Source organism: Babylonia areolata, chromosome 3 (assembly GCF_041734735.1).
Source record: "Babylonia areolata isolate BAREFJ2019XMU chromosome 3, ASM4173473v1, whole genome shotgun sequence".
Classification (NCBI taxonomy): Eukaryota; Metazoa; Mollusca; class Gastropoda; order Neogastropoda; family Buccinidae; genus Babylonia; species Babylonia areolata.
In genome coordinates, this window is record NC_134878.1 from 64,461,429 (window position 1) to 64,476,637 (window position 15,209).

A 15,209-nucleotide genomic window follows, 5' to 3' on the forward strand; every position below is an offset into this window, starting at 1 on the left:
GTGGACTGATCCATATACGCTTCACCTTACCTGCTCTTAACCCTTTGAGCCCTGAGTTCCTGAGCAATTTTAACCCTTCTGCCTGAGCTCCTGAGCCAAAATTTGCAAATAATTAGTATTTAATGTGTTACGGCAGATATAAAAAGAGTGCCCTGACCACCGCTTCACCATTGCTAGAGAAAAATGACATAATGCCTAGCCACCGGTTGAGCGGTGCGTAAACACTTGTGTCGTGTTTCGCTATTGGTTGACTTATATTGAAATCGATCTTTTTTATCCAAAGCACATGCCATATTGGTACTATGTTCGCTGACATCAGAATATTACGGTTTTTCTGATTGGCTCTTCAATATAAGTCAACCAATAGCAAAACACGACAAGTGTTTACGCACCGCTCAACCGGTGGCCAGGCACTTTGCCACCCCTCTCCACCACCGGTAAAGCGGTGGTCAGGGCTCAAAGGGTTCAACCAGAAAAGAATGCTGTCAATCTCAACAGTTGGGTGTGACTCAAAGAAAGCACTGTCCAGATGGGAAAAAAACATATTGCTGCCCTTAGCATACTGGGAGGTGGTATGAGGATCTGAACTACAAATCCAAGGACCAGAGTCACTATGTGTCAGCCCTAGTTTGTCCAACTGTCACTTAAGATGGATCGATGTAAAGGAATGGGCCAACACAAAAGGTTTGCTTTGTCAGAGGAGATCCATGCTGTCTTCCACATTTCTCTTCTCCACTTGCATCCCTTTCTGTATTGACCATGTCATTTTCATACGCTAACGACCAAGACGGTGTACACTTTCTCTTTTTTTCCGGTGTTGAGAATTCAGTTTTTTAATCGTCTTACGCATGACAAAGACAGAACAACAAACAAAAAATGAGGTTATTATCTGGGATTTTTTGTTTTCTTTTGAATCTGATAGTCCATAGACTAGTAATCTGTGTTCATGTATTTATTATTTTGTGTTCTGTGTATGCTAAAGAGTGTATGTCGCTCTACTTAATTGATTACTCTTTAAAATAATCTTTGGACTCTACTCATGTCAGTATCATGACGTTTTGATTGTGTTGATAATGTATGAAGCTATTGTAGACCCGACCCTGTGGTATGGTCGGCCAGTTGATTGCATGTGTCGCCCAGTCTGAGACTGTACAGGCAGTCAGTGGAAGCATTGATTTGTACTCTCTTTTTTTTTCAGTCATTTACCTTTGTGAACAGTTGTGCATGTGAGAGAATAAAATGATGATTTGTTAAACTGATAACTTCTGGCTTTGTTGTGTTTTTTCCACAGAGATGCCTTTGGTTTGAGGAATATTTCCATAAGGTGGAAGCATGTTTGATAAAAGATTTCATTCATTCATTCACATGTGGATCTAACAAGGATGCAGTCACACAAAAAGATTACTTTTTTTCTTTTCATTGTTTTTGGGGGGTTTTCTCCTAAGGTTAGTAAACAAGTGTCACTAAAAATGAATTATAGAAAGTAAATTAAGGGCGCAAACATTGTGTGTGTGTGTGTGTAGATAGATATAGATATTATAGACAGGTAGAGTTGAAATGATGATGACGATAACCCTAACTGACACAAACTAGTTCAAGTCAAACAGGATATTTTCAGATGCTTTCAAATACTGGAAAGAAAGATATTCATCTGACAGACTGCTGTATCCTTCTTAGACTTTTTTTTTTCCAGCCAGTTTTGAACACAATTTAGCGAGTGAAAGTGAAAAAGTAGGGCAACGTGAAAGGAGAGGAGTTTTGACTGGAAGAAGTCTTATTAAAGTGGGACAAAACAACATTGAAATCAGTACAAACCAAAAGCTCTGCTTCTTTTTCGGTCTTGCAGAAGGGAGGTAATTGTTTCACTGAAACCAAAGCAGCCCACCTGGTTTCAGTCTGTGTTCTTCGTCATACACATCTATGTTGAAATCCTGTGTTACAGATACATGTCCTATGCTTTCTGAATACTTGCACACTATGGACCTTGGTTCTGGAAATCTCTGCCACAAAATATCAGATACTGTTACACTATCATATTTTTTTTCAAATCTGATAATAAAACGTTTGTTCAAATGGTATTTTTAAAATTGATGAATAATTCGGATGATGACAAAGCATCTGTTGAATGAGATAAGAGTCGGTGCTGAAGTGCGTCTTACTAGATCAGATTCTGCACCAAATGTTTCTTTCGCTTTGTTTTACTGTGTATTTTGTATCATTCGGTGCTGGAGCTGATTTTTGGTTTTTGTTTGAAGAAAAAGTGAAGTTCATATGTTCATGTGTGAACAAAATGATAATGATAATAATAAAACCACTGGCACATGCATACTCTCCTTCTCTCCATTCTCTCACGACACATACAGATAGAAACCAAGGGACTGCATGTAAAGTGACCTGGGAAAAGTGAAATATAAAAAGCAGTCCAGATTAATACAAAGGGCTGCAGATCAACAGACTTTTGAGACTGAAAGAATATCCAGACTATGGTGACGAGAAAAAGTATCCATCCTTAACCCAGAGGCAGCACCTTCGTAGACTATTTTCCCCCATTGCAGCAGATATTCTTTTATTTTTATAATGACACATTGCAATTAATCAGGCATAGTTACGGTAATGATAAATCACTACGGCAAGGATTTTTATGCTGCAAAAGAAAACATATATGTATATGCACACAGTAACACATACATGTATATTATTAAATATTACTCCATCCATACATACATGCATAAGCACACATATAACTTTATTGTACAAAAAGATCAATATGATAAATTTTTAACAGTTACGTGAGTTATGCACCTAATCCCAAAGTCCATCCATCTTGACAAATATCTTAAAGCTCTCCAGACATTCCAAACAATTTCATCTGATACTAAGAGCAGCATTTGACATTTCAAACCTTCATATATCTTGTATTTGTCATCAAAGGTAAGTATGGTGCACCTACATAGACTTTGGAGACTGGAAAAATTGTTCATTGACTTTTGAGATTGGATGAACGTCCATAAGCATTCAAAACTGGAAAAAATTTCCATGGACTTTGGAGACTGGCGTAATATCCATAGAATTTGGAGACTGGAAAATGTCCCATAGACTTCAGAGATTGGAGAAATGTCCATAGACTTTGGAGGATAGGTAAAAATATCCAAATAGCTTTAGAGACCTGAAAAAAATATCAATATACCTAACCCACATGCAGACAGGAGACTGAATATTGGATTTCATGAAACAAAATTCACTTTAATTCCAGATGCTGCCATGGTCTAAACATAAGCTTTCCTTGGGGACACAAAAACAGTATTATTTTGTCAGCATTTTGCCTGCCATGAATTTGAAAGATACTTACTTACTTGATACTTGATGTTGTCGGTGTTTGAGACATGTGGTTGCAGGTCAGTTCACCAGTCAGTATGTTGGCCATATCCACAGCTGCTTGCACTTGCAAGGTCTACCTACTGATAGCAGTCCTGGTTGTACAGTGCTGGGTGGTTGGCCCAATGGGCGTCAAGTCTGTTTTTAAACACGTTCATGCTGGGTGCAGACACTACTGACTCTGGTAGGCTATTCCAAACCAACACCACTCTTTCGGAAAAGAATGAACTCCAAACATCTAGACAGGATCTGTGCTTTACAAGCTTCTTTGCTGTGGCCTCTGGTGTTGCATCTGTCATGCAGCTCGAAGTTGGGTCAGTTTGTGTCGTAGATGCCAGTGATGTACATGTAGAGGTCAGTCAAGTCTCCCCTGTGTTCCAGGCTTGGCAGCTTGACGGCTGACAGGCGTTCTGGGGACGGTTTGTCCTTCAGTTTGCCAAGGAGTTTTGTGGCTCTGCATTGAACATGTTCTCTCTCTCGTTGGAGGGTTTACTGGGATGGCTGCCAGACTGACTGGCCATACTCCAAGACCGGTCTCATGGTGCTTTGTAGAGTTGGATGGACATCATAGAAAAAATACCCACCCTCAGTACGTCAGATGATGTTAGGGGATTGAACCATGGATTGTCCACTCCTGAAAGTGCACTAAGGAAGAGTGAGGTTCATGTTGGCAGTTGTTCATTTTGTGTACCTGTTTATATCTATAATTCGGTGCTTTATGTATAATGTTGTTTATGTTCATGTTACGTGGCTTTTTTTTCTATTTTTTCTCATCCTCTGGCAAAGAAAATTATGGAATGATAATTTCTTTTCCTTTTTTTTCCAGATCCTACAGGATCAATGTATGGTTTTGCAGTCTTGATATGGACCTGTGTGGTTGGGCTTTAAGCAACATAGAAACATGAGTAAAACAGATTGCGATGAAATATATGTCATCGTGCCATGTATCAATAATAAAGATGATCACAATATCAATAAAAGTTGTGACTATATGATCATTCTTCAGTGAGTAATATCTCATTTGACTTGTCCCAAGCTTGGGTGAAAAAAAAAATCAAAATTAATGTAAAATGTGATTTTGATTGGCAAGCAAATGTAGATTTGTTTTTGCAAGCAGAAACAGAGAAATGCTATCTACAGTTTTGTCAAATGAGATGAAGGTCATATTTGCCATGTCTTGATCAATGTGATTTATATGTTCCCAGTATCTATTGCTGTTTTGTGTTGCTTTTGAGACGAATGGTGTTGAGGTCAAGGGTGATCACTCTGCTTGAAGAGAGCGATATCCGTTCCATATCTTTTTTTCCGTTCTCAAGGCCAACAATGTCGGCGTCTTCTCGTTTTAAGCCTAACGAAGGCGATTGGATTTGCGCTGATCCCAAGTAAGAGTGTAGTGATTCTAAAGACATACAGATACATTGTTTGATTATCCTCAATGATTTCTAAAGTGTATCGTTGAAATTAACATGTTTCTTGTTTTGCAACGTACATGTCTGTACCACGTCCACAAATATTGAAATGAACGTGCTTGTGGCGGAAAAAAACTTGTTGGAATTTGTGAAATCCTTATAAAACACAACTCGTTATTGCATGACTTAATATTATTCATTGATAGTCGTTCCTGAATGATTAGTGGACAACCTTTCGTCAATTTTAGTGTAACATTAACTTAATTGACTTGAGTGAACATTAACCAGACTCGCACAGCTCAATGGCGTTAAGCATGATTAGATTACAAATCGCTTTCGTTGAACATAATAAATTTTCAATGAATAACTCATCAAAAATCCATCGAAAACGACATCAGTGACATCATATGATCAACTTTTAGTTGGCCATACTAACTCGGCAATTGTCCGTTTATATTTTATCAGTCATTTTCATCATATTGCAGGTTTTGCTGTGGTTTCATTACAAATATATGTTTAGGATGATTTTGTTAACCAAGCCTTATGAATAATGATCTGATTTCAACAACCATATGTCATTAGCAAAATAAGTGCAGGCTGGATGAGTCAAGATTTCAGTATAATTATTGATTTGGCAAATGATTCAAAGATTATCTCAATGGCTCAAATGCCCTCCCCATACACCTCCAGTTAATCAGTTAGATTATTGTGTATCATTCGAATATGATGTTAAAACTTGTTAGAAATATTTGTTTTCCATTCATCAGTCTGCAAATCAAAGCATCCTGGCAAATGTTGTCGTTACCATCGCAGACTTTTGGCTGATTCAACATTGTTAAAAAAAAAAAGCTGTTTCCATACTTGCTTACACACTCAGACACACACACTAAACACAAACATGCTCTCTCTCTCTCTCTCTCTCTCTCTCTCTCTCTCTCTCTCTCTCATTCACACACATATGTATACACACGCACTCTCTCTCTCTCTCTCATACACACTCACACACAGAGACAATCTTACAAACATGTAACACACATAATACCACACACGGAGAGAGGATACTATATGTATTATATGTGTATGAATATTTATTGGTCAAGTCTTACTCATAGCATTGAGTGTGTGCGTGTGTGTGTAAATCTTCAAGTTCAATTTGTGTATGCATTTGTTTTTTCCAGATGCGGCAATGTGAATTTTGCCCGAAGATCAGAATGTAACAAGTGTGGCAAAGGTGTGTTGGAGATCTTTTTTTTATATTTTATCTTGAACCCCTTCTTTTGTGTCTCATTTTGTTACTTTTAACCCCTTCCTCTCTGTTAGATGTGTCTGTCAGTAATATGATAAAGAAAGTGTTTTTGTGTTTGTAAAATTAATCAAAGATATTTTTGCTTTTTTTGTAACCTTTATTTCAAATTGAGGTGCTGTCCTTGGCTTTAGTCAGCTATTGATGTTTCTGTTTCTCTCTTTATGATGAACCAGTATGGCCTGTTAAGATCAAGTTTCCACACTTCATTAAGTTCATATTTTTGTTTTTTCTCGTTTTCTCTTTTGTAAGTTAACACAAACATCAGATAAGTGTACAGAATGAATAAATAAGAGACATCTTAACATTTTACAGGGGTTTTTTTTTTTTTTTTTTTTTTTTTTTTTTTTTTTAATGTTTGATCTTACATCTGAATTGTGATAACTGAAACCATTAAAAAAAAAGTTTGAGTTATTTGTGAGGCTGTAATCTAACATATAAAAAAAGTTTGAGTTATTTGTGAGGCTCTAATCTAACATATGACTTTTTACTGTTTGGGCACTAAGAAAATGATTTTTTTAAGTTTAAAATATAATTTTCTGTTCCGTTGTTCATTATGTTCCATTGTTGACTGTTTACTGATGTTCACATAAATTTGTGTTAAAGCATTGTTATTATTATTGCATGTCAACTTGTCAGATCTAATACACTTCCTAGTTAAATTGTCAAGTGTGTTTCCCAGATCGGAAAGATGGAACAGTGTTCAAGAAGGGTGGCACAGAAATCGGCAAGGCCATGGCTGAAAAAAGCAAAGGACTGTTCAGTGCTGATGACTGGCAGTGCAAGAGGTATGCAAGCATACGTAGGTTGGAAAGTGTTATTTTGTGGTGTATTTTAAAACGGGAAAAAATGGGAGGCCCATTGGCATAGTTGGTTAGGCTTTTGATCCAGTGTTCACCAGTAATCAGGGTTTGAGGCCTAGTTTCAACCTGATATCATGTCCTTTGGAAAGACATTTTACTCAGATTTTCTTCTTTCCATGGAGGTGTGAATTGGTACCTGGCTTCAACGGGAAAAGGTTAAAAAAAAAGTGGAAGGAGGGGATACAGGCCGGGCCTTCCAGTGCCAAGCCCTAGACACAGTGGATGTGAATTCACTGCCCCTGTGGCTGTAAAAGGCTGTTGGACATTTAATTTTTAACTTTAAATCTGGTATATGAAGAAAGACATTTTGCACCTGACTAGGAAACAAGTGTCCTTGGGTTTTAGTCTGAAATAAGGACAAGGGTTTTTACTCACACCCGCACTAGCCCTTGCATAGTAGTCTGGGTGCTAGTCAGGTTGGGTGAGGCAATAAACTGAGAAGAACCATAGCAACAAAAGGGTTCTCCTCTGTGGATACCTGTTCAAAAAAATATGCTTTGATTGTAAAACAAATATTCTTGAAGACGGAAAAAAAGATTATTTTTAACTATGCATGGCACTGCACTGTGGTGACGTGCTCTCTTCAGTCAGAGAGCAGTCCAGATTTCACTCAGAGGAATCTGTCGTGCAGAATTGTTATACAATACCAATGACGTCTGTTGTGAGGAAAAGTAATACAGTACATTTTGACAGTTGCGGAAACGTGAACTGGGCACGCCGAATGAACTGCAACATGTGCAATGCCCCAAAGTACGGCCGTGTGGAGCAGAGGACAGGCTTTGGTGGTGGCTACATGGAGAGAGACGAGGTGGTGGAGTACATCAAACGAGAGGACTCGGATGAGGAGTACGATGAGGTGAGACGGACTTTTTGAGAGAGAAAAAGGGAGGGGTCAGAAGCAGAGTGGGAAGTTGTATCTGCATGTGTGTACAACATGCGAATGCTGAGACCTGTTTCCTATTTGCAAGTATGCTGGCATGCTAGTGGCAAGAGAGGAAGTTGCGAGGACGAGGAGTACATTTGCAAAGAAACAAATGCGAGGCAGGAAGTAGATTTTATCCTTACCTGGCGGCACAGTTGCTCTGAAGGCAATCTAGCCTTGCTTAGCAAGAACCTAGCCACTCTTGCAGCAAGGTGGAAAAAAAAAAGAAAGGCACATTCAAGCTATGTCACGCGAGAACCTTGCCCAGTTAGCATGTAAGAAACACACCTCTGCTATGTGTATATTTCATTCTTGACTCTTGTACCTTGGAGAAATGAGATATAATAAGAAAAATAAATTCTGTTCTTTTATATTTAGATTTTGTTATAAAGCTTGTTCGAGGCTTGGATTGGAATTAATCAACCCAACTCACAATGTAATTTGGGCACTGTGCAACTGTAATCAGTTATGAAATATTTGATTTGAGACAGTATTTCCTGGGGTGTTGTTGAAAAGTGTTAAGATCCTACAAATCAGCATGATATGTATTATTATATATATGTATAGGAATTTAGAAGTCCTTGTTGGCTCCAATGTCTCTGGTTTACAAATGAAAGGTCATTCAGTTTTGATCAGTATTATTCATAATGTGCTAGCAGTAATCAGATTTGTTGTTAGTTTTATGCATGTATGTGTCAGAGGAGACTTACTGTTTTTCTTTCAAATGCTTTCAGTTTGGACGGAAGAAAAAGAGCAGACGCAGTAAGTCATCTGATGACCAGCCGACAGAAACAAGTCGTCAGCCGAAAGAAGTGGAGGAGGAGGAGGAAGACGATGATGAGGATGAAGATGGAGGTGATATCTCCAAATACAAACTGGAATCTGATGAGGTACAGAATGACTGGATACATGCTCACTTGCATGCACACATACTCAGGCGTGGATACACTCAGTCATGGTTGTTGTTTTGGGGTTGGCGGGGTGGGGGGTTGCAAAGCCGTATGTACATAAACAGCATGTAAAAGCACATATGTGAAAGAATTAACAGGAATGTTTCCATGTTCATATTGCTTTCATTGCATTTTCATACAGTTAATATAATGTTGTGCTAATCTTCACTAACTTGTTTTCCCATTATAATATTTTGAAATAATGTAAGATCTGTTGAAAAGATAGGAACTTTGTATTTACTATATACACAAGGGAGTAGTGACAGATTACACATGAACAACGGTCAGAAACTAACATCTTCATTTTTTGAGAGACTTTTTGATATGAACTGGGGGCATTGAAATGTAAACATCTGATTGATGAATCAATGTGTGCAGGACGATGATAATGTCGACCTGTCCAAATACGACCTGGGTGACAGTGACGAGGACACCAAAACGTCTGGAGCACACAAAACAGAAAACTCGTCATCAGACAAGAAACAGTCTAGGTCACGATCCAGGTCAAGGTCAAGATCATCAAGGTCATCTCGATCAGGAAGCTCTTCTTCCTCTTCCAGCTCTACATCACGCTCTAGATCACGTTCCCGATCTCGCTCCAGTTCTAGATCGTCACGCAGTGACCCCCGCCACAAGAAGAACTCAAAATCTAGGTCCAGGTAACAGGGTAACCTAGAGGGTCAAGGTCACTCCAAGGTCAATATCAGTTTTACAGTTCTTGTGTCTGTGTTCATGTGTGGTTGTTCCAGTGGATGGCTTGCCAGTTTTGTTGCAAACTCTGGTCTCAGACATCAAAAAATGAATGGAGTTTTTATATTTGGATGAGCATCTAGCACTCCCTAACCAGGCTTGCAGGTTGTTGTTGTTGTTGTAATGTAGGGACCATCAAGGTAAGCTGTTGTTCTCTGCTTGTCCTCAGCAGCCTTTTTTTTTTCTTTTTTTCATGTGTAACAAGTATTACATGTTGTGAAAGGATATGGCTATTATTTGTGATGTATACACAGGAAAGGTGCAGTCTTTTAATACGTTTTGTGATTTACCGTTAGAGACACATGATTATTTTTCTTGATTCACAGGCTGCAGTTTCCATGTTCACTGGGTATTTACCAGTGGGCTGTGACACATGTGTTACCATTTTCATCCAGGTATTTAGGCAGTCATACTCCATTTTTGGTGGTATGCATTGGCTACACTCTTTATTTCCATAACCCACTTAAAAACTGGATTACAGGGTCTTTGGCTTGCCTGTTTAATATTCTTCATGGGAATTTACATAGCTCCAGGTCTGCACATCTGTTGCTTTGAAAGGTCAGGTGGGAAAAAAATTCTGCTCTTAAACTAGCACTGTACCAAGAGCAGATACCAGGATGAAACCCAGGACGCTCAAACTGAAAGTCTGACGCTCTGAGCACTTGGCTGTTTCATCTGTTCACACATGAATATCATCATAATTTCGCCTGTCAGCAAATCTTTAATGAGTACATCTTTTCCAGACTTTTATTCACCTGAAAGAAATCATGAGTAACAGGATGCTTGTTGTCTTCCAAAAGCAATGCATTAATACAGTTAGTTCGTTCCGATTAGATTTGTGATCATATGTATTATGAGATGATGATGAGAGGGATAAGGATTTTCTGTTACAAACTCCTATTATGATAATATGACACACTGCATTCCACAAACTTTTTTTTCCTTTTACAATTGAGCATGGTGTACCCATGCATCCATATGCTTGAATGCATGTGCAAGCACAGCCCACATATGCATATATGCCTACAAGCACACATAAAAAAAATACCAAGGACTTGCCCACAAATATACGCATATCTTCACCAAAAATTAAAATAAACTGTTTGTCCGTTCCTAACCCGCCACCCCATAGCAGAACAAACACTCCCTGCGACACTTATACACACAGTTGCCTTCGTGAGTCATTTATTTCCAATTCGCCCTATTCCTCATTTGTCTGTTACTAAATTGGTGATCCCAACACCAGTTTTGAGACCTGTCTAGAAGGATTAATTTATTATCTGTGATAGATTTCAGAATATAGGAACTTGAAACAGCTGACACAGTTACAGTATTCCTTAGTGTTGCATGCAACTGCGTTAGGGAAATACTGAGTGTGTAGCATGTTGGTGGAGAGATGAGTGACACCTGTTTGATGAAGACTGCCGTCTCGACAGGTCACCCAGCAGCCGTCGGGGGTCAGGCTCTGACAGGAAGCGAAGGCATAGCCGCTCCAGTTCCCGGAGTCGCTCCAGTTCCCGCTCCAATTCCCGCTCCAGATCTGGCAAACATGGCGACAAGCGGTCGAGGTTTGACTTTGCGCTTGTGCTGCCTTTGTGGCACAGTTTTACAACAGCTAAGCCCCGTTGTGTCTGTGGGAAAATTGCTCCTCCCCCTCTCTACCCACCTTTTTGCCACCCCTTGCCTCTTATCCTTCCAAATGATGGATGATCAGGACTTGTTCTGATATGCATGGAATGCTTTGTTTGTTTGTTTGTTTTTCTCATACACATAGGTTCTCTGTGCCAAGCTCTTCAACACAATTGGTATTGAGTTGATATACCAGCCTGTGTATACCGCTGTTTCTGATCAATACACATTTCAGACGTACAATTCTTGTTGCTTAGAATGATAATAACTCCTTTTAATACATGGTACCATAGCAAAAACAGTCAATATAAAAACTGAAAAGCATAATTAAAACATGAAAAATGATGAAAGATTTGAAGCTTCAGCTGTCATAGAGCACAATAAACATTATTTAGTGAGTGAGTGTGTGTGTGCGTAGGTATGTGAGCCGGTGTGTCTGTGCACTTGTGTGTTCTCAGCTTCTGGGCCTTGATATTTAACAGCTCGTGTGTGTTAGTGACAATCACAGTTTGTCACAATTAGTTTTTTTTCTGATTTTATTACAATTAAGAACAGTTTGTGATGGTAGAGAGTAGTCGGGCCTTGCAGTCATTCTTTTATGAACAACTTCTGGTTCTGTTTTCAGCAGGGTATGGTCATTGTCATGATGAGGGAAATAGCTTTTGGTCACACATATTTTCAGGATCCTATATCGTTTTTGGTGTGGGTTTTGTTTGTTTTTTTCATGTATTTTCATAATCCAGTGTTCTGATCGTTTTCTTCTTCTTCTTTTTTTTTTTTTTTCTTTTCTTTTTTTTGTTATATCCACATATTTTCATTGTCTTATTTTGATATTTTTGTTTTTCTGTTTTTGGTTTTACAATTTACAATTTGTTTATTGTTGTACCCGTGTGTACATGTGTCATTGTCCCATATTTTGATGTACTTCTTTTTTCTATTTCTTTTACTTTCATTTTATGTTTCATTTTATTCTGTATTTTGTTTTATCCATATATTTCATTGTCTTCTAGTCTTTTTTTGTCTTTTTTTTTTTAAGTCTTTGTACCGATCCAGTTTTCTCTGTGACCATGGTTACAGTTGCTTCCCTTGTGTTTCCCTGTGGTGTTGCAGACGCTGAGGTCCTGGTGCCAAAGGTCAAAGGTCTCCTGCCCTGCAGGCAGTAGCTGTGTACACCCAAGGGGGGGACAACTGTCTGCAGCCTTCCCACCCCTACCCCCCTCCTCTTCTACCCCCTCTCCCCCGACAGACACACACACACACATCTTTCTCACAGTCTCCTTCCATCTGTCCCTTTCTCTCTCTGTCTTTCTCCTTTCTGTTTATTCAAGGAAAGAGAAAAGAATCCCATCAGGTGGAATGGAGACTGGTCAGTTTTGCCATGAAGTAGGTACAAGTACCACGCAGGATTTGATCGTCCGCAAGTCACACCTAGTTCATTGCGCGTAATTTGGAATGGCCATTTAAATGAGACAAACTACACCATGACCCACTGGTGCAGACTCTGGCAGGTTCTGATTCCTGTCCTGTACAAAATACTAGTCCACCCGAGTGGAGAAAGTGAAAGTAGCTGTGACGAGTAGCTTCCCTTAGTATTTAACTTCCTGCCCTGGTGGAGTCACAGTATGTTAGATGAAATGGAACTTTAGGAACAAGTTTTCTAAATGTAACTTTAGGAACAAGTTTTCTAAATGTAACTTTAGGAACAAGTTTTCCTTTATTGGGTTTTGAAGATGTAGAGCTCAGCCACACACAGTGGGAAGCACAGAGACATGTGTATAACCATGAGGTTGTAGTGGTACACATATGAAGCAGAGGAAAGAAAGTCCATCGCTTATCACCAGCTATATATATAACTGCTCATTGGTTCACAGGGGAAAATATCCCCATCCCTATGTGGTGGTGGTATGGGTTTTCTTTTGTCAGTTTGCATTTCTTTTGGAGAAAGAGAGATGGAGAATGTTAGTTTTTATTTGTTGTTGTTTGTATTTTTAATATGCTTCATGGGACTGTCGGTGTAGTTTGGATTTCTTCACTTGAGGATCATCTTCACTGTATCATGTGTCTCACTATTGACATGGGCAGTTATGTTCTTTGGACATTACTTTCTGAACCTTATCATGTAGGTGTGGGGGGCTGTGCTTGCATAAGAGATGTCCAGCATTCATTTAGATTGAAGTCTTAATAAAACAGCATCGCATTTCATTTCAAAATACATAAATGCCATGCACAGAAGTTTCAGATGAACTGTTCAGCAGCAAGGTGTTTTGAAGAAAAAATAAATTATCCGGAAACTCGTCTCATGCTCCAGCATAAAGGATCTTTTCCAGAGTCCTTGGGGTGTCTTGTTTACCGCTGTCTTCTCTGCTGTATCCAGCATAAAGGATCTTTTCCAGAGTCCTTGGGGTGTCTTGTTTACCGCTGTCTTCTCTGCTGTATCCAGCATAAAGGATCTTTTCCAGAGTCCTTGGGGTGTCTTGTTTACCACTGTCTTCTCTGCTGTATCCAGCATAAAGGATCTTTTCCAGAGTCCTTGAGGTGTCTTGTTTACCACTGTCTTCTCTGCTGTGTCCAGCATAAAGGATCTTTTCCAGAGTCCTTGGGGTGTCTTGTTTACCGCTGTCTTCTCTGCTGTATCCAGCATAAAGGATCTTTTCCAGAGTCCTTGGGGTGTCTTGTTTACCGCTGTCTTCTCTGCTGTATCCAGCATAAAGGATCTTTTCCAGAGTCCTTGGGGTGTCTTGTTTACCACTGTCTTCTCTGCTGTATCCAGCATAAAGGATCTTTTCCAGAGTCCTTGGGGTGTCTTGTTTACCGCTGTATTCTCTGCTGTATCCAGCATAAAGGATCTTTTCCAGAGTCCTTGGGGTGTCTTGTTTACCGCTGTCTTCTCTGCTGTATCCAGCATAAAGGATCTTTTCCAGAGTCCTTGGGGTGTCTTGTTTACCGCTGTCTTCTCTGCTGTATCCAGCATAAAGGATCTTTTCCAGAGTCCTTGGTCACAGATGATGTTCAGTCAAAAACAAGAAAGAAAAGGAAAAAAAAAAAGATTTAGAACCCTGCAATAATTCTATAACTTTGTGAGTTAGTGACTGATGGTCTTGGTGACTGTCTAGGTTTCTGATCCTTGCAGCAATGAAACTGCTCTTGAACAGATCTCACTTTTGGTGCTTGTGGTGCCAGTCTTCCATTCCTGTGTGACGTCAAATGTTTTTTTTTGGGGGGGGCTTTGGTAACATCTTCATTTCTGCTTCAACATTACTGTCTTTTACCGTTTTGGAACAAAGATCAGTAAATTCCTGCACAACTTCAGAGGCCTCGGCCTTATTAGACATTTGTTTCTTCCTATGAAATTTTGCGTTCTTTGTTGAGATCTTGAGACCAGTTGCCCTACAGTAGATCAAAAGAAGCATGCATTGTGTCTTGGTCTGGCTGTCTTGCGCAGTTATGGTTGAGAAGGCAGAATGTGATAGTCAAATATCTAGATCCTGTAGCACCATTAGCAGACTTGAAAGACTACACCTTCGCTACAGTCTTGTTCCATTTCAGTGGGGGGAATTATCATTGGTAGTCTGCATCCTTGTTTTACACCATTCTTCATTTTAAACGAAATTGTCATGGTAGTTCTGCATATTTGTGACCGAGTCAGTTTACAATTTTCTAATAGAGTTCAACTCTTGCCACAGTGTCTCAGAATGTGTCATAGTACTTCTCAGTGAATGCTGTCGAAGGCCTGTTCACAGTCGCATGGTAATCTTCTCTAAGAGGACTAGGACAGAAGAGAGACAAAAGAAAACTGACGTGACAAAATGTCGTCACCACGTGTGCCCAACCTCCCTCCATGTTCCCCACGGTATGAAAACAAGTGAGAAAATGTGAACTGATGAAGTCTGTTTTAGTCCATTTCTCACACTTGCGATTTTTTTAAAGTGTGAGCATTCTGTGTTTGCTGCACACACAGAGGCTCAGCTTGGACGTGTTGATGTGATTGTCTCTGATGGTAAGTGAGGG

General features: G+C 39.4%; 1 protein-coding gene across 3 annotated transcripts; it reads left to right on the forward strand.

Moving 5' to 3' along the window:
• The first annotated feature begins 4,665 nt into the window (after positions 1–4,665).
• On the forward strand, positions 4,666–12,450 carry LOC143280199 (uncharacterized). Of its 3 annotated transcripts, XM_076584814.1 has the most exons (8): positions 4,666–4,757; positions 5,963–6,015; positions 6,758–6,875; positions 7,644–7,806; positions 8,607–8,762; positions 9,201–9,481; positions 11,009–11,140; positions 12,312–12,450. In XM_076584814.1, the coding sequence occupies exons 1-8, from the start codon at positions 4,699–4,701 to the stop codon at positions 12,316–12,318; spliced, it is 969 nt and encodes a 322-aa protein (XP_076440929.1). In that variant the 5' UTR covers positions 4,666–4,698; the 3' UTR covers positions 12,319–12,450. The 3 variants fall into 3 exon arrangements, with proteins under 3 accessions (XP_076440929.1, XP_076440927.1, XP_076440928.1); XM_076584812.1 differs by lacking the exon at positions 12,312–12,450 and having other exon boundaries at positions 11,009–11,283; XM_076584813.1 differs by lacking the exon at positions 12,312–12,450 and having other exon boundaries at positions 6,770–6,875; positions 11,009–11,283.
• Positions 12,451–15,209: the final 2,759 nt, after the last annotated feature.

What these genes read in the sequence shown, in the direction of transcription:
- LOC143280199 (XM_076584812.1), top strand. Translation starts at nt 4,699, where the DNA reads ATGTCGGCGTCTTCTCGTTTTAAGCCTAACGAAGGCGATTGGATTTGC. An exon ending in GATGACTGGCAGTGCAAGAG is followed by an intron (nt 6,876 to 7,643) that starts GTATGCAAGCAT and finishes ACATTTTGACAG; the next exon opens with TTGCGGAAACGTGAACTGGG. An exon ending in ACAAACTGGAATCTGATGAG is followed by an intron (nt 8,763 to 9,200) that starts GTACAGAATGAC and finishes CAATGTGTGCAG; the next exon opens with GACGATGATAATGTCGACCT.